A 23050-nucleotide genomic window follows, 5' to 3' on the forward strand; every position below is an offset into this window, starting at 1 on the left:
GCTTCCTACTCAAAGCATCGGTCACCACATTGGCTTTGCGTAGATAACAACTAAGATTAAAATACTAGTCTTTAAGAAATTTCAACTATCTCCTTTGGTCAAAAGATATTTAAGTCTCTAACGATTACTAAATGCCTCAAACTTAGAATCATATAGGTAGTGTCTTCAAATTTTAGTGTAAAAACTCAAGGTCATAGATAAGGTAATTCCTCTCATGAATTTTCAATTGCCTAGAAACATAAGCTACTACCTTTCCTTCTTGCATCAACACCACCCAAACCCATCTTAGAAGCACCACTATGTACCACAAAAGACTTACTAAAATCTAGTAGTATTAACACTAGTCAATCTTTCCTTAAGAGTTTGGAAACTACTCTCACACTTACTATCCCACATAAAGGCAACTCTCTATTCCTGGTCAATCCAGTCAAAGGTAATGTTATCTTAGAAATTTCCTCAATAACTCTCCTATAATAATAAGCTAATCTAAGAAAACTCTTAACCTCACCAACTGACTTTGGTATCTCCCACTTAAGTAGAACTTATACCATAGATAGATCTACATTATACTCCACTAAAATTTAAAAGACCTAGAAAACTCACTTCATACAACCAAAAATCATACTTAGATAACTTAGCCTAAAGCTGTCTTGGATAAGTCCTCACTCTCAACTTCAATATGATGATATCACACCTTGAGGTCAACCTTACTAAACACACAAACATCCACTAATTAATCCATAAGGTCATCTATCCTCGTATCAACATACACACATAACAAATCATATTAGAATACCTACTTCAAACATTCAATATATATATCATCCCTAAGCATGTACAAATCAATCACCATTTACTCCATATAGCATGTACACGAACCAACTTTACCACCTAGCATCATACAACCTTAAACAACCTCTCAATCCACATGACAACATCTCAGAACATCATGACAAAATCAATTTTTATCCTTGCATTGCCTAACAACTCAAAATATCATGACACCATACATATCCCTTGTCGCAACCCGAAAACTTCTGATCTTGCGACCTATGGTTTAGACATCCTTTTGAAAATCTCATCAATTAAGGAATGCCCGAACACCAGACTAATCCTTAATTAATGATTTTGAAAAATAGGTTCTTGGAGTCGCCACCAATGTTTTAATCAAAACATTGGAAAAAGAAAAGGTTTTTAAAAGTCCAATAATGGCCTTGATAACTAGAATTGGGTTCGGGGGTCGGTTACGTGTAGGGAAGGTATTAAGCACCCCTACAACGCCTTAAATCGATACCCTATGATGAAGATAACGTAATAAGAATTAATAGTTTAAATATTTAATCCCCTTTATTAATGATTATTTACATGAAAATTAAATTACATAATGAACCCTAAGATATCTACATGATTGCGTTTATTATAGCAATATATGAAATAAAATAAGAGAAAGATATAACAAGAGATTGATGAGTAATACCTCGAAGCAAGCTTTATTAGATCTTCAACTGTGGAGATTTTAGGTGCTTTGCAGCAACCTTTCACACTACAATATGCCTCACAAAACTCAAGAAATATGATAGGAGAAAGAGAGAAAAATTTCGAGCTCTAAGGAGTCTTGGACGAAATTTTTGAGGCCTCGAGAACTATGCCCAAGTTGTCTATTTATAGACATAAAAAAGTTTCCAGAATGACCCGTTCCAAAATCGAAACGGCCCATTCTGGATCTGATCGTTTTGTGTTCATTTTGTAACTAGAAGGGCCCGTTCTGAAACTAGAACGACCCGTTCCAGAGATAAGATTAACACATAATTGGCTAGGCTGGAACGACCATTCCGAAGAAGGGTTTTTAGGCCTTTTTCATAACTTGGAACGACCCGTTCCAGTTAAGGTTTTAATCCTTCTTTAGGAGCTTGGAACGGCTCGTTCCAGTTTGAGAACGGTCCATTCTCGTTTAGAAACGGCTCGTTCCAAACTAGGGTTTTAGGCCCTTTTAGGAACTTGGAACGACCCGTTCCAAATTGGGAACGACCCATTCCAGTTTTGGAACAGCCCGTTCCAGGCTACTAAAACCAACTTATTTGGGCTTTAGGCCTTTTGATGTCATGTCCTGTTATTTCCATGCTTGGGAGCTCCATTTCTTTGATGATAGACGTCCATTTCATTGCTTTTGTTGGTCCGGACGAAATTGGGTGTCTATAGCTGCCCCTCTTTACTTGTCCTTTGGAATAGCTATGTGTTGCTTTTCCATAGGCAAGTAAAGATGTAGACATTTTGTCCGGGTCTTCTCTTTGTCTCTTTGGTGCTGGCGCTTCTGCATTGTTTCACTTGATCTTCGGTCTTTGAGTAGAAGCTCCGTTGTTTCTTTTGTGATAGTGAGGTGAAAACTCAGATCTTCACTCTTGTTTTGACAATAGATACCTTCACATTGTTTCCTTTGGGTAGACGGTGTTCCCTATATCCTTGCCCCTTGGAGCAACTGAGCGTTGGGTTGTATGCTTTATTGGGTGTCAAGGATGGTAAACCGAAACATCTAGGCTTCAAGATCTATGTGAATGCCCCATGTCGCTTGTTGTCTCTGAATCTTCTCCTTTACTTCAATAGTGTAGATGCCCCCACACCATTTCCTTCAGGTAGATGGTGTTTACCTGTATCCTTGTCCATAAGAGCAGTTGAGTGTTGGTTTATATGCTCTGTCGGGTGATAGGGATGGTAAACTTGTAGCATCTAGGCTTCTGACTTTGATGTCGATGCATCCTACTACTTCTACCTACTTCATGGTAGTGTGTTCCTTTCATTTGTAGCTTGTTGAGGAGGGAGTATATACTGAGCTCAACCTCTCCAGGGTAGACTAATATTTAGGGCTTCAGCCGGCCCAATGCTAGTTTTGGGGTCTAGCAACCCTTACTGATCTTGTACTAGTTTTGGGGATCTAGCAACCCTTACCGATCTTGTACTAGTTTTGGGGATCTAGCAACCCTTATCGATCTTGTACTAGTTTTAGGGATCTAGCAACCCTTACCGATCTTGTACTAGTTTTAGGGATCTAGCAACCCTTACCGATCTTGTACTAGTTTTGGGGATCTAGCAACCCTTACCGATCTTGTACTAGTTTTGGGGATCTAGCAACCCTTACCGATCTTGTACTTGATGTCTTCTCATTGGTGTTGTTGGATGAAAAACTACCCCTAGGTGGATGGGAAGGATATGTTTGATGTGCCCTTATGTTGGTGGGTAGAGAAATGGATGGGTGGCAGGGATTCTAGTGTTGCCCCTGCCACGTGAGTATTGTGATGCGTCTCCAGGCGTCTGCTTGTGGTAGGGTTTTTTTAATTTCATTTTTTAGCTTCGGCTTTTTCATGTTTGAAGCTTTCCTTTTTTGCTATTTTTCTAAATGCTTCGGCTTTTTCAACATTTACGAAGCTTGCCTTTTTCTCATGTTGTTGCTTTTGCTCTTTATTATCATCATTGTTAGAGGAATCCATTCCCATGATGTTATTTGCTGAATCTTTATTGATAAGTATTATTTTGGAAGCCATTCCTGGCTTTGGTAAGGAAAACATTCATGGTCTTGGCATTCTCTTGGATCATCCTCCATTTGGTGAGGAAGTAAGGCGTGATGGCCTCTTCATTCTTATAGGCTTGATTATTCTTTCTAGTCCGGTTCTATCCCGTCTTGCTGTTGATGTGTCTTTCTTTCCTTGGTGGCTATATGAAACCACTTGTATGGAATGCCCTTGTTGGGGCTAGGCTCTTTGACATGATCTTGGCTCTTAAGGCACTGTCTAGCTGTTGATCTTTTTTAAGAGTGCTTCAACCTCTTGGTTCCTCCAACAAGTGATGGATAGAAACACACAAAGAATGCAAGAATGCAAAAGAAAATGCAAAGCAAGAATGGTTTTATTATTTATTCCCCGTTTTTTTAGTAACGCCCTTTCATATGCCCCTACCTTATATGCATGCGATGCAATTTATGTTCATGTGTTTGTTCCTAAAAATGAAATTCTTTTTTTTTCTTTTTTTATGTCGGGAAATTAATCTGTACGTGTTAAGGTTAATGATGACGATTCCTTTTTATCCATGCCAGTTTTTATTATTGTCGGGATGTGTTCCTTTGAACCCAAGCTTTTAGTGGTTCATTGATTATCCAGTCGATGTGTAGTCAAGCGTCTCCCAACTCTGTTCGGGGACATCTCGATCTTTCCTCTATGAGTATTCACTGTGCATTCTCCGTGTATATTTTCGGTACCATTTTAATGCCATAAGGGTCAAGAGAAAAGAAAGAAGGGATGTTTGTATTTTTTTCAGAAGGGTTGTTAGAATGGATGTTTTTTCCAAAAGGGTTTTTTAGAAGAATGGTTGGCCAAGGTGGGCTTTGGTGTTTAGGGTTATTAAACAAAACATATTTACTACAAGGAAGTTATCGTTGTGTTTTAATCTTTTTGGAAAGTGGAGTGATGACTTGGGCTTGTGCTCTGATTGAATGATCCCTCCTGAGCCGCCTTTCAGTTTTCAACTCAGGTCGCTGCTTTAACGTCTTAACTTTTGCCTAGGTTACTTTGGGTGTATTTCCTAGCAGACATTTTTCTTTTGATCCTTACTTTTGCCTAGGTTGCCTTTTCGTTTGTGAGCCCCTAGCGGATCTTGCCCTAATTTTGCGTAACCCCCCTTAGTGGGTTTCTACCAGGCTTTCATTTTTGAAACGTTTGTATGGGACACCCTTATTTTGTCAAACCCTAGTCATATTTGGATTCGTGTGATTAATTTGTTATCCTTTCCATGCTATTATCGAGTAACATCTTTGTCGCAAATACATTTTGTTTATTAAGGGTTGATGGATGAGGCCTAGAGTGAATATTCAAAGAGAAGAGAAATGAAAGAGTGTTATGGCATGAAAACAATACTTCCAATTTACACGTTCCCCTTTAGCAAAGTTCAGAGGCTCGGGCATGTCCCAAGTTCGTGATTCGTACACAGAGAGATAGACGAAGGTTTCCCCCTAGAGAGTCATTGATGATTTGATAATTTCAAAAAAAACCGTTCCATTTGCTTGGACATCGGTGTTTTGAACTTGGAGCGAAACCTTTATGAATTCTTGCTTTCGAAGGGAATACTCGAGCTACTTTTCGATTTCAACTCAAATAAACATTTCTTATTTTTATATATCCCTAACTTTTGCATAGGACGTATCCTATCGGGATTTTGATTCTTTTTTCTTCACCCTAATTTTTGCCTAGGACGCCCTTTATGCTTTTTCATCCTATCGGGTTTTTGTCATGCAATGCCTTTATTCTTCAATTAGGTTTTGTCTTGTAATTCCCTAGAAGCAAGGATTCGTCCATTCTTGATCATTCTTCCTATCTCGACAATTTTCATTTTCGCATGGGAAAGTCTCGGTGTTTGAATAGTCGATTTCGGCGTGTGATGCCCCCAATTACTGATAAGTGTTCCCCGATTTGATGTGTCGGGTTCGCATTTGATTACAGTAATTTCCATTATCCGGCTAACACGCACAGATTAGATTTCCCTTTTTATTCTTATTTATTATTACAAGGAAGGCGTGTTATCTATATGAAACGTAAAATAGAATGCAAAGACACTTGATAAATTCAACGAATATTATCCTCATTGATTCTTGTTTAGAGAACATCTTTGAATACTATTATATGTGCCTCCCATTTCTAATGAGTGTATGCTAATGTACTATCCTACGAGATGCATGATGTTTGTTTTCTGCCTAAATTTTATCATTTTTTTTTACTAAAGGTTATGATGCATGATTTTTGCTATGTATTCTTTTGTTTTTTTTTTGAAACAAACTATCCTATATGATGCTTTAGAGCTAGGGTATACAAAAGAGTGTTAGTTTTTTTTTATTGATATCTGTTTGTTTGTCTATGATTCCTTTCTATTTGACATGAACAAAAAGAGAACACAACAAATGCAACACGCATATGCTCAAACAAATGTACACTTGTGGATAGTCACATTCAAATCCTTGGTCTGTGGTCCTAGTAAGAAAAATGTGTTGTATAGGAAAGTTCTAATCTCACCGGTCTTAAGGCCCCCAAGGTTCCCCATTATAGGGACCCAATATCTCTGTCATCGTCACCCGGCAAACTCTAAGGTCTGTCACAGTATTTTGGGCTAGAGTAACCGGTTATCACCTTGATCAGTGTGATTTCTGAAAAGGCTTGCAAGCTCCAAGGCCAAACTTGGGCTGGTCGTACGTCAACCACTCCCTATGTTTAATACCCTCATGCCCCCGGGTATAGGGGGAACTGTTTTGTGCAAAGGTTTGTGTACACTTTTTATTCAATTATTCAAACAGGTGCAGAATTTAAACAAACAAACAGATATTAAAGTCAAACAAATAAAACAAACAAAGTAAAGGGGAAAAATATTCAAATTATTATTCTTATTTTATTAACTTCATCATTTATTTGGGCCTCACCCTCTTTAAACGTCCCTAGTGGAGTCGCCATCTATCGCAACCAAAAAATTTCTGATCTTGCGACCTATGGTTTAGACATCCTTTTAAAGATCTCATCAATTAAGGAATGCTCGTACACTAGACTAATCCTTAATTAATGGTTTTGAAAAATGAGTTCATGGAGTCGCCACCAATGTTTTACTCAAAACATTGGAAAAAGAAAAGGATTTTAGAAGTTCAATAATGGCCTTGATAACCAGAATTGGGTTCGGGGGTTGGTTACGTGTAGGGAAGGTATTAAGCACCCCTACAACGCCCTAAATCGGTACCCTATGATGAAGATAATGTAATAATAATTAATAGTTTAAATATTTAATCCCCTTTTGTTAATGATTATTTACATGAAAATTAAATTACACGATGAACCCTAAGATATCTACATGATTGCGTTTATTATAGCAATATATGAAATAAAATAAGAGAAAGATAGAACAAGAGATTGATGAGTAATACCTCGTAGCAAGCTTTATTAGATCTTCAACTATGGAGATTTTAGGTGTTTTGCGGCAACCTTTCACACTACAATATGCCTCACAAAACTCAAGAAATACAATAGGAAAGAGAGAGAGAAATTTCGAGTTCTAAGGAGTCTTGGACAAAATTTTTGAGGCCTTGAGAACTGTACCCGAGCTGTCTATTTATAGACATCAAAAAGTTTCCAGAATAGCCCGTTCCAAAATCGGAACGACCCGTTCTAGATCCGACCATTCTGTGTTAATTTTGTAACTGGAACGACCCGTTCTAAAACTAGAACGGGCCGTTCCAGAGATAAGATTAACACATAATTGGATAGGCTGGAACGACCGTTCAGAACAAGGGTTTTTAGGCCTTTTTCATAACTTGGAACGGCCCGTTCTAGTTTAGGAACGACCCGTTCCAGTTAAGGTTTTAATCCTTCTTTAGGAGCTTGGAACAGCCCGTTCCAGTTTGAGAATGGCCCGTTCCCGTTTAGGAACAGCCCTTTCCAAACTAGGTTTTAGGCCCTTTTGGGAACTTGGAATGGCCCGTTCCAAATTGGGAACGACCCGTTCCAGTTTTGGAACAGCCCGTTCCGGGCTACTAAAACCAACTTATTTGGGCTTTAGGCCTTCTGATGTCATGTCCTGTTATTTCCATGCTTGGGAGCTCCATTTCTTTGATGATAGACGTCCATTTCATTGCTTTTGTTGGTCCGGACAAAATTGGGTGCTACATGATCGAAGCCGTATCCGGTCAAATAAAAACAATTAAATGTAGTGCTAGGAAGTTATCCTAGGTCGTCTCCCAAGGACCATTTTTCTCTGTCAAAGGCTTAAACACGCAGGGGGGTTGGTTGTTTAGATTTTTTAGTTTATAACACAATAAAACGCAGATAACACAGCAAGTAAAATAGATTGGCTCCTTGTTCGTATTGTAACTCTCTTATCCTTGGTTCACAATAAGATTACTCTATTAACCACTTAATCCTTGTTCCATCCGAGTTAACCAACTAAGCGAAGATTAACTCAAGATTTCCCTACACGAATTAAGCAAACGTATACAACATCAACCTCTTCACAGATTAAGCAACTGTGGCATTGAGGACAACCCATTAAGCATGGACACATTGATACAAAGGTTAAATGAAGAAGAACAAAGCAGAACAAAGATATACAAACATACCCAACCTCAAATAGAGATTACAATCCATAACAAGAAGCCAACCCTAAGGGTTTTAGCTTCCCATTCAACAAAAATGAAGAAGGAAAACAAAAATGCAAGGAAGAAGGAAAACGAAAGTGCAATGAACAATTTGTATTCTTTTAACAAAATGCAGTCTCAAAAACGTGAAGAAAAATGGAGAGCAAAACGTGAATATGGAGAAGCAAAAACGTCAAAAACTAAGAGAAGAGAGAAATAAAACGTAAAAAACAAAGAGAAGAGAGATAGCCAACGTGCTCACATCAGATACCCTTTTAGTGGCTGCCCTAGAACCCTAAAAAAACCCTAAAAGAGTCAACATGGGCCCCCAAGTCAGGTTTGACCCGAAAATACAATAAAATAGAATACAAATTGAAATTAAATGCTGAGGTGGAAAAGGTGCAGCGGTGACATGGCAGATGACGTGATAGCTTCTCTTGAAGTCCAGAAATTAATTCCAAGCCCAAATAATTATTAAACTGCCCTGAAAATAAAATTTGGAATAATTAGATTCAGAAAATTAAAATTAGTTAAAATATGAATTACCGATTCAATTAAAGCCCAAAAAGAAAATAGTGCAGAATATCAACAATTAAGCACAAATCAGAGATTAAAATAAGTACAAAAAGGTAAGAAAATAAGGAAAAATAATGACTCATCACTACATCCCTTCGACAACTGTCAAAGAAAATGATATCTAGAGATTTATACTCATCCAAATGATCTCAAACCTATCACAAAAGAAAGATAAGAGAATAAGCTACAACTTTTATGGAGACATGAGATTCTAAAAAGATCATCTTAGCTAAAAATTCAAAAACCACCACAGATATATTCATCACTTACAGCTAGACCTTTGATAACCAAAGTAGCTATAACTGGAGTTCTAGACTTCTGTTTTACTTGATTCTAGTTCCATTGGAAAGATAACATCCAAGGCTACAACTTTTGTGAAGACCATAAAATCTATATTTGTCAATAAGGTACTAATACGGGCACAACAAACTGCAGTGCAAACATCCCCTACACCAGACAGCAATAGCGAATCAACATCTAATGCCACAAAAATACCTCAACCCAAACCCACTCCTTTCCACCTCAAACTCATATCCAAGCTTCTCACTACAATCCTAAACGAAAACAACTCACATATTCAATACAAAAGACTTAGAAAATAAAACTCACATGCCACCTAAACCATAAAAGGTTAACATCCAAGCACCAAAACTCAAGGAAATCACTAACATTTCAACCTTTCATTAAGAACACTCAACTCCAATTCTCAACATATAACCTCTTAAGATTCAATCACTATAACTATAGATTTTAGAAACTCCATCAATAGTAAACTCTTAATAAACTCGACAACTTAATGTCTCACCCACACCTAAGGTTCCAATAGTTTCTAGTTGATTAGCATGATATTTCATCCACTACTACTTGCACATATGATTGCAACACGAGCGATACCACCCAACCACTACTTCTTATGTAAGCAAGAAGTATCAAAACAAACAAGTAATCATGACAATAAAGAAAAACAATCATAAATAGTATCATCTAAGCAATATCATGTCTATCAACCAAGTTCTTGAGAAAAAAATAAACATAACTAAATAAACAACAAAGATAATCAATCATCACACTAGCATATAAATAAGTTCCACAATCAATTCATTTCATAATTCATCTACCAAACAAGCATAGTAGACTCATAACTCACGGCCGATTGGATCAACCTGCTCTGATACCACTAAATGTGACACCCTCTACCCCGCATACCATAATACATAGGTAACAGAATTTGAATAACATAATTTTTCATAATTGAAATACCAAACGTGTTTAGATAGAGATTACGACATCAATAACTTAAACAAATAACTCAATCAGCGAAAATTACAAAGAAATGATGCTAAGGTTTCCAAAACAATTTAATAAAAAAAATAACATTTTAATCTAATCCTATCTACGCCCCAATGTCACATGTCCTATCAAAGCAAATCCCAACATAGAAGCCTAAGCTTCATCACCAACATCCTCAACCTCACGCTGATGATCACCTGTATAATAGTCAAAGGAAAGCAACACAAAATAAAAGGGAGTGAGATACATCTCACTCTGGCTCACAGTGTAGGAATATACACCAGATAGTCAAACACAAACAAGACATGTATAGCATAGATAGATTAATAATAATATCACATCTCACTCATCCAAGACATAAAAACATCAATTTATTATATAACATTAAGAATGCATATGTATGGACACAGACTACGTATTATCATGCATGTGGCGCCAGTAACATATTACATGGCATATTACCGCTAACAATACATGAAGAGTTCTAGGAGTACATGCCAGGTCAGAACCTCTGCGCACTCTCACTAGAAGGAAATACTACCAGGGTCTCGTCGGGATAGTTAAGCTGCGCAAGATACATCCCATGCACACAATGGGCGAGACTAAGACTTACAAACCGAGCTATCCCCAAAGCTTTTACACTAGGGGGCCTTCCCTGACAGTGTATTCTATATCATACCCTTAAAAACATTTATGAAAATGATGCATGTCAATCAAGACTCTATGCATTCTCATATCACATTATCTTGTCACATTATCATATTACATCGTCATGTCTCATTATCATATCACATCGTCATGTCTCATTATCATATCACATCATCATGTCTCATCATCATATTACATCATCATATCACATCATCATATCACATCATCATATCTCATCATCATATCTTATCATCATATCTCACACTAGTGCAAAAAAGGGTATTTACGTCACCCAATTTACGTTGCAAACACTAAACACCGACATTGTAAAAACGCGGTGGCAGTTTCGTAAATAAGTGGAGACTAATTTACGTCAGACCCCCCACTAGTCCAACGTAAATTTACATCGGGCCCCCTCCAGTCCGACATAAATTTACGTCGGAGCAACACAATCCGACGTAAAAAATGGCCCTATATTCCCCAGCTTTTCATTTTCCATTCCCGCGCTCACAGTTTACAAGCAACCCCTCTCATTTTCTCTGAATTTCTGAGTCACCCACTGCGTTTACTGCTACATTCAACGTATCCAAGTCTCTAAGTGTCAGCACGTTGGTCGTTTGAGGTTAGTTTGTTGTTCCTGTAATTTTTTTGTTCTTTTTTTGCTATTTGTTCCGCTGGAACGGCCCGTTCTGCAAGGAGAACAGGCCGTTCTCTTTGCAGAATGGGCCGTTCTTCTTGCAGAACGGTCGTTCTCATTGCAGAACGGGCCGTTTTCCTTGCAGAACGGGCCGTTCTACAAGCAGTACGGGCCGTTCTGAAAAGAGAATGGCCCGTTCTGCTGGAATTTTTGTTGTTGTAATTTGTTGATCTGGAACGGCCCGTTCTAGTTTCAGTACGGGCCGTTCCAGATGCATTAAAGAAGAGACTTTTTTAGGCATTGACCTTTAGTTTACCATCGATTTTTTAGGGTTGTAGTTTAGGTTAGAAAATTTATGAATAACTGAGTCAATAGTTAATTTGTGTTAATATATAGATAATGAATCGAAGTTGCATGAATGCAAGTCGCATTAGTCAAGAGTACAGAAATGGAGTTGAAGAGTTATTACAATTTGCAAGAGAAAATGGGAAACCCATCAAAGGGGCATATTATTGTCCATGTGTTCGATGTTTGAATCAGATACGTCAAGAAGTTGGAGAAATACGTGATCACCTGTTTATATATGGTATTGTGAAGAGTTATGCAGTATGGACATGGCACGGAGAAATATTAGACATTCCAACAGTGTCAACAACTGAAAATTTTGAAGGGATGGACGATAACTTAGAAGAGATGATACATGATGTTGGTGAAGAAAATTTTGAAAGAGCACATGTGTATGATACCTTAAAGTCTGATTTTGAGCAACCATTGTACCCAGGATGCAGTATGTTTACAAGATTATCAGCAACTTTAAAATTGTTTAGTTTAAAAGCAAGAAATGGCTGGCCTGATAAAAGTTTCACAGAATTGTTGGAGTTATTGAAGGAGATGCTTCCAGAAGATAACACATTACCTAATCGCAACTATGAGGCAAAAAAGATACTATGTCCAATGGGTTTGGAGTATAAGAAGATACACGCGTGCCCTAATGATTGCATATTGTATACAAATGATTTTGCTACACTGAAAGTGTGTCCCACATGTGGATTGTCGCGGTTCAAAAAGAAAACTGATGGAAGTAATGGTGAGGAAGAAATAGAGGGTCCCCCTGCTAAGGTCTTATGGTATTTGCCAATAATACCTAGGTTTAAAAGATTGTTTGCCATTAAAGAGGATGCAAAAAACCTCACATGGCATGAAAATGGTAGAAAATGTGACAACTTTCTTCGACATCCAGCTGATTCTCCGCAATGGAAGAGGATTGATGAAACATTTCCAGAATTTGGTGCAGAGTCAAGAAACTTGAGAATTGGTTTAGCTACAGATGGCATGAATCCTTATGGGAACTTAAGTAGTATACACAGTTCATGGCCAGTTTTGTTGGTCATTTATAATTTGCCTCCTTGGTTATGCATGAAGAGAAAATATATTATGTTGTCTATGATGATATCAGGTCCCCGACAACCAGGAAATGACATAGATGTGTATCTTAGTCCATTGATTGATGACTTGAAAATGTTATGGGACACAGGAGTGGAGGTGTTTGATGCATATCGTGAAGAAAAATTTACCATGCGTGCAATGTTATTTTGCACAATAAATGATTTTCCAGCATATGGTAACTTGAGTGGGTATAGTGTGAAGGGTCATTATGCATGTCCTATATGTGAAGAAAACACAAGTTATACCCAATTGAAACATGGGCAAAAGACTGCGTACACTAGGCATCGTAAGTTTCTTGTTCGTAGTCATCCATACCGTAGATTGAAGAAAGCATTCAATGGAAGTCAAGAGGATGAAATTGCCTCGACACCGCGCAATGGTGAAGAAGTATATCAACGGGTGAAGAACATTAACATTGTGTTCAGAAAGACGCAAAAGAAGTCAACTGAGAGAAATATCTGGAAGAAACGATCAATATTCTTTAATCTTCCTTACTGGTGCAAGTTAGATGTTAGACACTGCATAGATGTGATGCATGTGGAGAAAAATGTTTGTGATAGTGTAATTGGGACATTGCTAAACATCAAAGGAAAGACTAAAGATGGAGTGAAAGCACGACAAGATTTGGTGGACATGGGTATACGTTCTGAGTTGCATCCTCAGTCTATTGGAAGGCGCACTTACTTGCCTCCAGCTTGTCATACTCTATCAAAGAAAGAAAAAAAAGCTTTTGTGAGTGCTTAAGCAGTGTGAAAGTTCCACAAGGGTACTCCTCAAATGTTAAGAGTCTGGTGTCTATGCAAGATTTGAAGTTGATTGGTTTAAAGTCTCACGATTGTCATGTGTTAATGCAACAACTTTTACCTGTGGCTATTCGTAACATTTTACCATCTTCTGTTAGAGTTGCTATTACTCGATTGTGTTTATTCTTCAATGCCATTTGCAACAAAGTAATTGACCCTATAAAGTTAGATGAGTTAGAAAATGAAGCAATCACAATCTTGTGTCAATTGGAAATGTATTTTCCACCTTCATTTTTTGATATCATGGTGCATTTGATAGTTCATTTGGTTAGGGAGATTTGATTGTGTGGCCCGGTTTATCTTAGATGGATGTACCCTGTTGAGAGATATATGAAGCTTAAAAGGATATGTCAAGAATCAATACCGCCCAAAAGCCTCTATTGTGGAGATGTACATTGCAGAAGAAGCCATTGAGTTTTGTTCAGGGTACATGTCTAAATCAGAACCAATAGGAATTCCCAAGACTCAACATGATGGGAAACAATTTGGTAAGGGTACTCAAAGTTTAAAGATTAGAACTGTGAGTCGAACAGAAGTTGACCAAGCACATTTGTACATATTGAACAACACTGATGAAGTAATTCCTTACATATCAGAACACATAGATGAAATCAAGATAGCACACCCCCGGATGACTGAGAAATGGGTATTGAATGAACATAACAAGATTTTTTTAGCTTGGTTTAAGAAAAAGGTTTATGGTGAGGTTAATGCTTCTGATACACTTTTGAGACTCGCGTGTGGGCCTAACAACGATGTCATTACATTTGGTGGGTATGACATTAACAAATATTGTTTCTATACAAAAATAGAAGATGACAAAAGTAGAGTACAAAATAGTGGGGTTACAATTCAGGCTGAGGCTGTGCACTTTGCTAGTTCAAAAGATAAAAATCCCATTACAGCATCCATGAGTTATTTCGGAGTCATAGAAGACATATGGGAAATTGATTATGTTACGTTTAGAGTGCCTGTGTTCAAGTGTAAATGGGTTGATGGCAATACAGGTGTGCGGACAGAAGATTTAGGATTTACTTTGGTTGATTTGAATAAGGTCGGCTATAAGGATGAACCTTTTATTATGGCATATCAAGCAAGACAAATTTTTTATGTAAAGGATCCATGTAATGAGAAATGGTCAGTGGTCCTCGAAGGAAGAACCATGCATGGAACTCACGAAGATGAGTCTCTAGATATGCATGAGACACCGTCTTTTTCAAGCAGATCATTTGGTCCTATTGCGGACAATGAAGTGGATGAAATACATGTTATTCGAAGTGATCATGATGAAGGAATATGGGAAAACATTCCAACCTAATAGGTTTCTGTTTATGTATTATTTGTTTTTTTATTAGTTATTTTGTTGCTATATTGTTATTATCTTTTTTACTTTATTTGTCTATTCAATTAATTCATTGTTTTAATAATGACAGTTTAATTCTTTCAGGATTATGGAGGATTCTGGGTCTGGCAGTGGAAGGAGGGAAGGTAGATCTGTCACCCGATTGTCTGGGTTGACAGCTGGGCGCATTGCCAAGGAGAGGACACCGGTTGAGGTGGATCCTCGTTCTGGCAAGGCATCAGGCCCAAATGCTGCCAAGTTTAAGAGCTATTTGGGAGTCCTAGCTCGACGACATGTTTCTATTATCATTCCATCATGGGATGACGTTCAGGAGGTTGACAAGAACCTCATGTGGCAGGATATTCAGGTATATACTTTCACATCCTTTCAATATTATATAACTTAAATACATTATTTATTATTTGTTGTTATTTTCATAGAAAAATTTTGACATTCCCAACACTGAGGGCATGAGGAGGAAGATGTTATCTGCCCTTGCCACCAGGTGGAGAGACTTCAAGACTTTCTTGACACGGGAGTATGTATTTGGAGAGCGCCAAAATGAGACTCCCTGTCTAAAGTACCAGATCACTGATGAGGAGTGGATGCAATTTCGTGCCACTAGATTGGACCCTTCGTGGCAGGTTAGTTATTGATAACTTTTACATTGACACAAATACTTAAGGTATATTTTAATTTATCTCATTTTCTTTTTTGTATTATTGCAGGCTAAAAGAATAGCTGCCCAAGAACGACAGGCCAAGAATGATGCACCCCATCTATTGTCAAGAGGGGGATATGAAAGAAAAAAAAAAAAGCAAATGAAGAAGGCTAAGGCACAGGCAGCAGGGGTTGAGGATGCTGACCGTGTGGAGTCACCTCCCCGCCATGAGATGTGGATAGCAGCCCGGACAAAACCAGATGGGCAAATGACTTCTGAGTCTGCAAGAGTCGTTGCTAGTAAAATAGTAAGTAAAAATATACAAACTAAGACTCTTCATTTCAACTCATTTAATTCATAAGATTTTTTAATCTTCCTTATTGTTGCAGTAGGGTTTAGTTGAGCAGAGCACCCAGGGCTCATTTGTTTCCGATGGTCGGAATGATATCCTCACAACGGCCATAGGAAAGCCAGAGCACGGAGGTCGTGTGCGTGGTGTTGGTGGTTCTTAGAGCCACCGAGATTTCTTTGGTGGCCGATCATCGAGGAGCACTGTCAACTCTTGCAGTCAAGAGGTTATACAGGAATTGGAGCAGAGATTGGAGATGCAGTTTGAAGAGAAACTGAAGAATATTGAAAAATAGTTTGAACAGAAGTTTGAACTTTTGGCTCGTTCTCAGCAACAGACTGCAGTTGCTCATGATGGTGTTCGAGTCAACACTAAAGGGAGTTGTGCTGCTCCAGATCCCTCACCGGATCAGACTCACACTGATGTACCAAACCAGTGTGAGTTCCACTATACATATCTCTGCCTGATGCATTAGAGATTGTTGGGGGAAACTGCATGTTAAATATACCGTGGTGTGGTTTTGTTCACTTCATCGAAAACCAAGCCACGAAATTAAAAGCCAATTACATGGGTAACTAAATTTTTTCATTATGTTTTAAAACTATAATTATATATATTGGCTAACATTTGTTTTTATTTCAATTAATTAGAATCGTGTCTGGAGCTAATATATTAAGTGGAAGAGCCAGATCATCAAAGTCATTGCATTTCATATACCCTAAGTTTAGCAAATTAATTCATACAGTCAATAATATTTAAATTTATTGACTTTGGAATTAATAGTTATTTGTTTCTCATTTTAGTGTAATAAGCAACAAGACTCGTTTGAATGTGGCTATTACATCATGTATTGGATGAAAGCCATAGTTTCTGCGGGTATTATTGATTCTTGGGCGCAGGTAATTCATATCAAAATTTATTTAACTATATTTACCTTTAGAATAATTAACATTGCATATTAATGACACTTAAATTACCCTTTCAGGTCTTTCAAGATCCATCTCCATTGCCCGAAGATGAGATGCTCAAGATAAGAGAACAATGGGCAACTTTTTTTCTAAGTTTAGTTAGTTAGATATTATGTTAATAGTTTGATAGTTAGTTAGTTTAGTTAGTTAGATAGCATTGACAAACATGTTTTATAGCTTTTTTAGGATAATAGGATTTACATTGTCATAATTTATGTTTTTTAAGATTTATATATTATTTTCTTTTTGTCATTCAATTTTGAAATACAATTTGAATTTCTATTCTGGATTGCCTGGTTTAGATTTGGTATTCTGGATTATATTTATATGCAGGTGTTGGGTATATCAATTTACAAACGTTTTTAAAAAAAACTGCCACAATTTACGTCGGACGTGGCCTTGTCCGACGTAAAATTGTGGCATGATTTTGCCCCTTTTTACGTCAGTCTGGAAAAATCCCCGACGTAAATTTACGTCGTCTTTCAGAGGCGACATAAAATTTACGACTCCCGTATTAACGTCAGACCCTTTTCCGATGTAAAAGGGTCAAAATACACGACGTAAAAGACCTTTTGTGTACTAGTGTCATCATCATATCTCATCATATTCACATAGTCTCCACATAGCACTTTAATTCATATCAAAACTTGTCTATTCGCGAAAGTAAACACATATTCGTACATCTCATTCAACAAGGAATACATCAGAACAATCAGAAGATAAAACAGAAAATATTAGAAATATGTCTGTTTCTCATAGGGTTCTCACAAGAACCCACAGAGCACTCTAATTCATACAATAAACATTTAAAATAGTACAATTTACTCATACAATTACCTCTTCAAACAATCTTCTCTTACAATCACCAATGCATTCCCTTAGGATTTCCCATAGGAACCCATAGAGATCTCAAATCATACATTTATTTACATATAAAAAGAGCAAATAGAAGAAAAATATATAATTGGGAAAAACCCCTCATAAATAAGCATAGAACAAATATAGGATTGGGGGCCAATCCCACTACCCGACATACATTCCCACACCCAGAGCAAGGTTTCTCACTCCCCCTTACCTCGATAAGTAGGAGCTGAAACTAAAGTAAGATCTTGCTAGTCTCCTCCTTTGGGTTCTCCTTGGTCTTCAGAGAGTGTAGAAGAAAAAGATATTAGAAGTGAAAAAAATGTCCTTTTGGGAGTGCCCGAGTGTGCTATTTATAGGAATCAGGAGTCGCTAGAACGGTCCGTTTCAAATCTGGAATGACCCGTTCTAGACTCATTCGTCATGCGTAAATTTCACATTTAGATCGTCCTGTTCCAAAACTAGAACGATCCATTCTGAAATCACATTTTACCTACAACGGCGATATTTGGAATGGCCTGTTCCCAAATCGGAACGGCCCGTTCTGGCTTCGTATTTTACTCACAAAATCATGGGTTGGAATGACTTGTTCCAGTCTAGTCTTTATAGGCTATTTTAGTAGTCTGAAACGGCCTGTTCTAGTTTGAGAACGGCCCGTTCTAGGCTACTAAAAATCAAAATATTATCAAAAATAATTTTCATAAATATTTATTATTAAAATACTAATAATTATTAAAAACCTTTAAAACATCCTATAAAACCCATTAAATAACTATAAGAAAATAATCTCCATAAATATAAAAATAAATAATAATTAACCATTATACAATTAGAAAATTCGGGATGTTACATCAAGAGAACCAAGGCTCTAGATACCAAAAATGATGGAATAGCCTTGAAGAATGGTTGACGTTCTTCAAGCTCCACCTTCAATCCCTTTCTTCTCTTGAGGTTAGACACGCGAATGATGAAGAATCACCTTTGAAGAAACTCCAATGATGAAGAAGCATTAAGGAGTGCTCGGTTACTCCTTGAAGAGGTAGAAAGAGACAAGGTTCCAAGACCCAAAGGTGGAAACCTTTGTGAAGGAACTAGGAGAGAAAGTTCTCCACGGCTAAAGTGACTTTGAGAAGAGAGAATTCTTTTAGAAATTCTAATTTCATTCATCAAAAGTGAGGAAAAATGGAAGGTTTACAAATTTATAGAACTAGGTAGCTTATGGAGCAAGCTAACCTTAACCATGGTTTGGTTGCTTGACCATCCAACCTAGTTTAGGAGGCTTGTGGAGCAAGCTTCTATCTTAGCTTTCTTGGGAAGCAAGCTAAGTTAGAAGCTTGTAGCACAAGCTTCCCAAAGCTTTAAGGAAAGGAGAAGCAATTCGGCCAAGGAAGGAATAAGGCAAGCTAGGCGGCCTTAGACTATTTTGCTCACTAAATCCGTTTCAAAAATGTTTGATTTGGTTTAGTTAGGTTCATCCAAAAATGATGAGACCTAGCTAAATCAAATCCTTGAAAAATTAGGAGCAAAACAAGTCTAATATGTAAAATTTTGCCTAGGCCCAATTCTGGCCCAATTACTAGTCACACCCTTAAGCATTGCTAATTGCCACCCCACTTTTACTACTAAAAAAATAGAAAAAAAAAGTGACCTTCAATACAAGGTTAAATGGAGTCAAAGTCTCCAAGTAACTTACCCTAGAAACAATATACAATGCTCTATAAAAATGAAATAAAGTTCCTTACAAATACAAAGGCAAAATAAACATATACAAGTAACTACTATATTTACAAACATATGAAAAGGACTTCAAAATCATCTCATTCCTCTTGGTTCCTTTTCTGTATCACTTCTTGGATTTCTTGGCCTTGACATATTTCCATCAGCTCTCTTCTTGGTAGGAGGTGAAAAGACAAAAGATAAAAATATTTTTTCTTCTTATGAACTGACTAATGGGATATCAGTTTTATATCCTTATCAGTAAAGACAAATGACCTCTTACCGGACTACTGAATAGTCGAACCCGTCCAACCCATCACGAATCATTCATCAGAAGCACAATATGCATTACCTATAAATTAATAATAATTTGTAATATGATTGATATTAACATATAAATATAATTTATTAATTAATGTTAATTAATAATAGTAATAATAATAAAATAGAGAATAATTATATAAATAAATCTATAATATAACAATTACAATCAGTAACGATATTATTAGTATGGTTATTGTTCCAACTTGTTAAATGACTCTATATTTTTTTAAAAAATTATAAATAATAAAAAAATTAATATCTTTAAATGTATTTATTTTAAGAGTTGATCATTTAAAATATTTTCACAATTTACAAAAATAAAAATATTTTTAAAAAATAACCCATAATAATTCACTGATAACCAAAAATAAAATAGTAGTATTTTTTAAAAATAATTTAAAATAAAAAAATTTAACATTCAAAAAAATTGTCAACATTTTTTAAAAAAAGCTTTTAAAATATTTACTAATTTGTCTACATTTTATTTCAATTCAAATAAAAAATATTAACCTACATTGAAAAATGTCTATTGACATTCATATATATATATATATATATATATATATATATATATATATATATATTATAAAATTAAATTCATATAAAAAACGGTCACCTAAAATTAAAAAAAAAGTAACAAAAGAAATTGAATAAAAGTGTAAAAAAATACAAAAGAAAAGTGTAAAAAAAAATAGTTTAGTGTCGTTATAGTTCATAGCGACTTCGGTGACAGAAAAAAAAAGTGTAAAGTTTTTTTTTTTAAAATTGTAAAAAAGTAGGTCACTATAATCCATAACGACTTCAATTACAAAACATGAAAAATATAAAAAAAAATGTTAAAAAAATTTATTAATTTGTTAAAAAATTTTAATTTCAGTTCAAAGAAAAATAATTTTTTTTAACCTACATCTATATATTTATATTTATATTTGTTATATATATATATATATTATAAAATTAACTTCATAAAAAAATTATAAATAAATTAATTTTTTTTATTGAATTCATAAATATTTAAATTCATATAAAAAATTGAAATTTATTTTTGATTTTATTTTTTATGAAGTTATATTACCTTAAATGTTTGTTTAAATAAATTAATATTTTGAAAACATTGATGTTTAAAAATTATATAAATTAAAATTGAAAAAAATAAAAAATAATAACTATACTTCGAAGCGACTCTTCAAATATTTAAATAATATTTATTTTATATATTTATTTATTTAATAATTTGTTAAATTTTTATTTTACTTAAAATAAGAAAATTAATTACCTTCCTTATTAAATTTAGATTTATATTCATGTATATATATATATATATATATATATTATTTTAATTATATATTTTATATTGATTAATTAATTTAAAAATTGAATTTAGTTTTTTTTTTTTAATTTTTTTAACAAACTAAAATTAAATTTTTCAAAAATAATTAAATATAAAAAAATCTGATCTATAATATTTAAAAAATTACTTTTTTTAAGCACTATAACCTGTAGTAACTTCATACAAAAAATTATAACTAGCAAGAACTTCAGTTTGATTGCTATCGACTTTCGTGACTTTTACTGCATCACTTTCATGATTTTCTAAAACAAAAATTCAATACATGCAATTAGAATCGCTATATCCCCTAACGATTCTACATTAAATAACCCTAAATATATAAATAATTTTAAAATAGTTTCATTTACATAATTAATTTTAAAAATTCCACAATGATCAATCAGACTTCCAATATTCGAAAATTATCGATGTGGCCTTCAACAGTTACATTGTATTGAATACAAATATTCGAGTGAAGAATAATAGTTTTCGATCATGATCTCAATTATTTTAATTCCTTTGACATAACAATAACCCTTCTGGACATTTTGAACAAACTCGTTTCCATTCGAACTCAATCCCAAAGCTTTTTCCTCAAAAATAGAATGTCAAGCATTTTGAGACATTCTGATTCTACACTCCACAAATATTTAAGATTTCACCGACACTTTTCCAAAAATATTTCAAGCTGATAATTAAACACAAATTTTACATATGGCGGTTCAAATCATTCAATAAATTCATTTATTGTTGGTTCAACCCATTTTTAAAATCCAAATATGCCCTTAGTGATCCTTTAAAGCAACAACAATCAATTATAAACAATCATATCATCAACCATGAACAACATATATTCCTCCAAAAGCCAATCTTCTTCATCATCTTTCTCTTCTTCAACTCGATCCACTCATAAATGCATTTCTCATCATCCTTCTTCTCCCAATCATCAAAAGTGCCCGAATATTCACATGATGATCACCAACTTTCATCATCCGAGTAATCATCAAAAAGGTGGTCAAGTGTCACGGTTGCGGATACCCCAAAAAAATCTGAATCGGGTTGATCTACGAGGACCCTCCAATGTTTGTGCTTTTGGGTTCCTTTGGTCTTGTCCTTGGACTTGCAAGCTGGGTGAAGGTGGCAATTGGTGCAACGTGGCGTGCCACACATGCCCGTGAACTTGGAGTGATTGGTGGGCTTAGAGGACACCTTCACGAATAATCCAGCCGTGGGAGGTGACTCAAACCGCGTGATGAATCGGGTATTGGGCCTCGGGTTAAGTGGGCTTGGTAGGATCGGATAAGTCCTCACCATGCCATGTTGCTTACCCTCTCTCTTCATCCTTGTTCCTTGGGATTGAGGGCTAAAGAAATAAGAAAAATTTTTTTTGAAAAAGCTTAATTGATGGAGAGTGATGGTTGTGACTATGCTTATATAGTGTTTGCTTTGTGACGGAGTTGAACTTGGAGCGCAAGTTACATCAGCGTAAACTTGTTGACCAAGTATTTGTGATGAGAATGAAGGTTTTTCACAACTCATTTGGACTCGTACACGGCATTTTTATGTTTTTTTTAATCATTCGAGGATATCGTTGTGTTGCGTTGACTTCTTATTATAACCTATGAGTGGTTTACGTACGATCATACCTTATTCTACTGTGTTTATGTGAGAATAGTACTGATGTGGATGCATTCTTGAGAAGTCCTTGTGTTGCAACTTTATTTAAACATATTAATAAAATTAAAAATTCTTGTGAGTGGTTTGGTTTCTAATTTTTTATGTCGCTTAATGAAAATTTTCAATTTGGTGGACCTATGATGAAAGAATAAAATAGAAACCAGCAAATGTATCATCATGGGTTGAATGAAGAATCTTGAAATAAATGAAATATAATTTTTAAAAAAATTGTTTACAACTCGTTCTACTGTAAATATATTTTTATCATTGTTT

General features: G+C 35.6%; 1 protein-coding gene across 2 annotated transcripts; it reads left to right on the forward strand.

The window, feature by feature from the left end:
* The first annotated feature begins 14300 nt into the window (after positions 1 to 14300).
* On the forward strand, positions 14301 to 16283 carry LOC145956798 (uncharacterized). 2 transcript variants are annotated; one of them, XM_083072486.1, is made up of 3 exons: positions 14301 to 15535; positions 15620 to 15859; positions 15942 to 16283. In XM_083072486.1, the coding sequence occupies exons 1-3, from the start codon at positions 15362 to 15364 to the stop codon at positions 15942 to 15944; spliced, it is 417 nt and encodes a 138-aa protein (XP_082928612.1). In that variant the 5' UTR covers positions 14301 to 15361; the 3' UTR covers positions 15945 to 16283. The 2 variants fall into 2 exon arrangements, with proteins under 2 accessions (XP_082928612.1, XP_082928611.1); XM_083072485.1 differs by lacking the exon at positions 15942 to 16283 and having other exon boundaries at positions 15620 to 15913.
* The last annotated feature ends 6767 nt before the right edge of the window (positions 16284 to 23050 follow it).

The sequence above is a fragment of the Cajanus cajan genome, chromosome 4 (assembly GCF_000230855.2).
Source record: "Cajanus cajan strain Asha chromosome 4, NIPB_CcT2T_4, whole genome shotgun sequence".
In the NCBI taxonomy this organism is placed as follows: domain Eukaryota; kingdom Viridiplantae; phylum Streptophyta; class Magnoliopsida; order Fabales; family Fabaceae; genus Cajanus; species Cajanus cajan.

What these genes read in the sequence shown, in the direction of transcription:
- LOC145956798 (XM_083072485.1), top strand. Translation starts at nt 15,362, where the DNA reads ATGAGGAGGAAGATGTTATCTGCCCTTGCCACCAGGTGGAGAGACTTC. An exon ending in GATTGGACCCTTCGTGGCAG is followed by an intron (nt 15,536 to 15,619) that starts GTTAGTTATTGA and finishes GTATTATTGCAG; the next exon opens with GCTAAAAGAATAGCTGCCCA.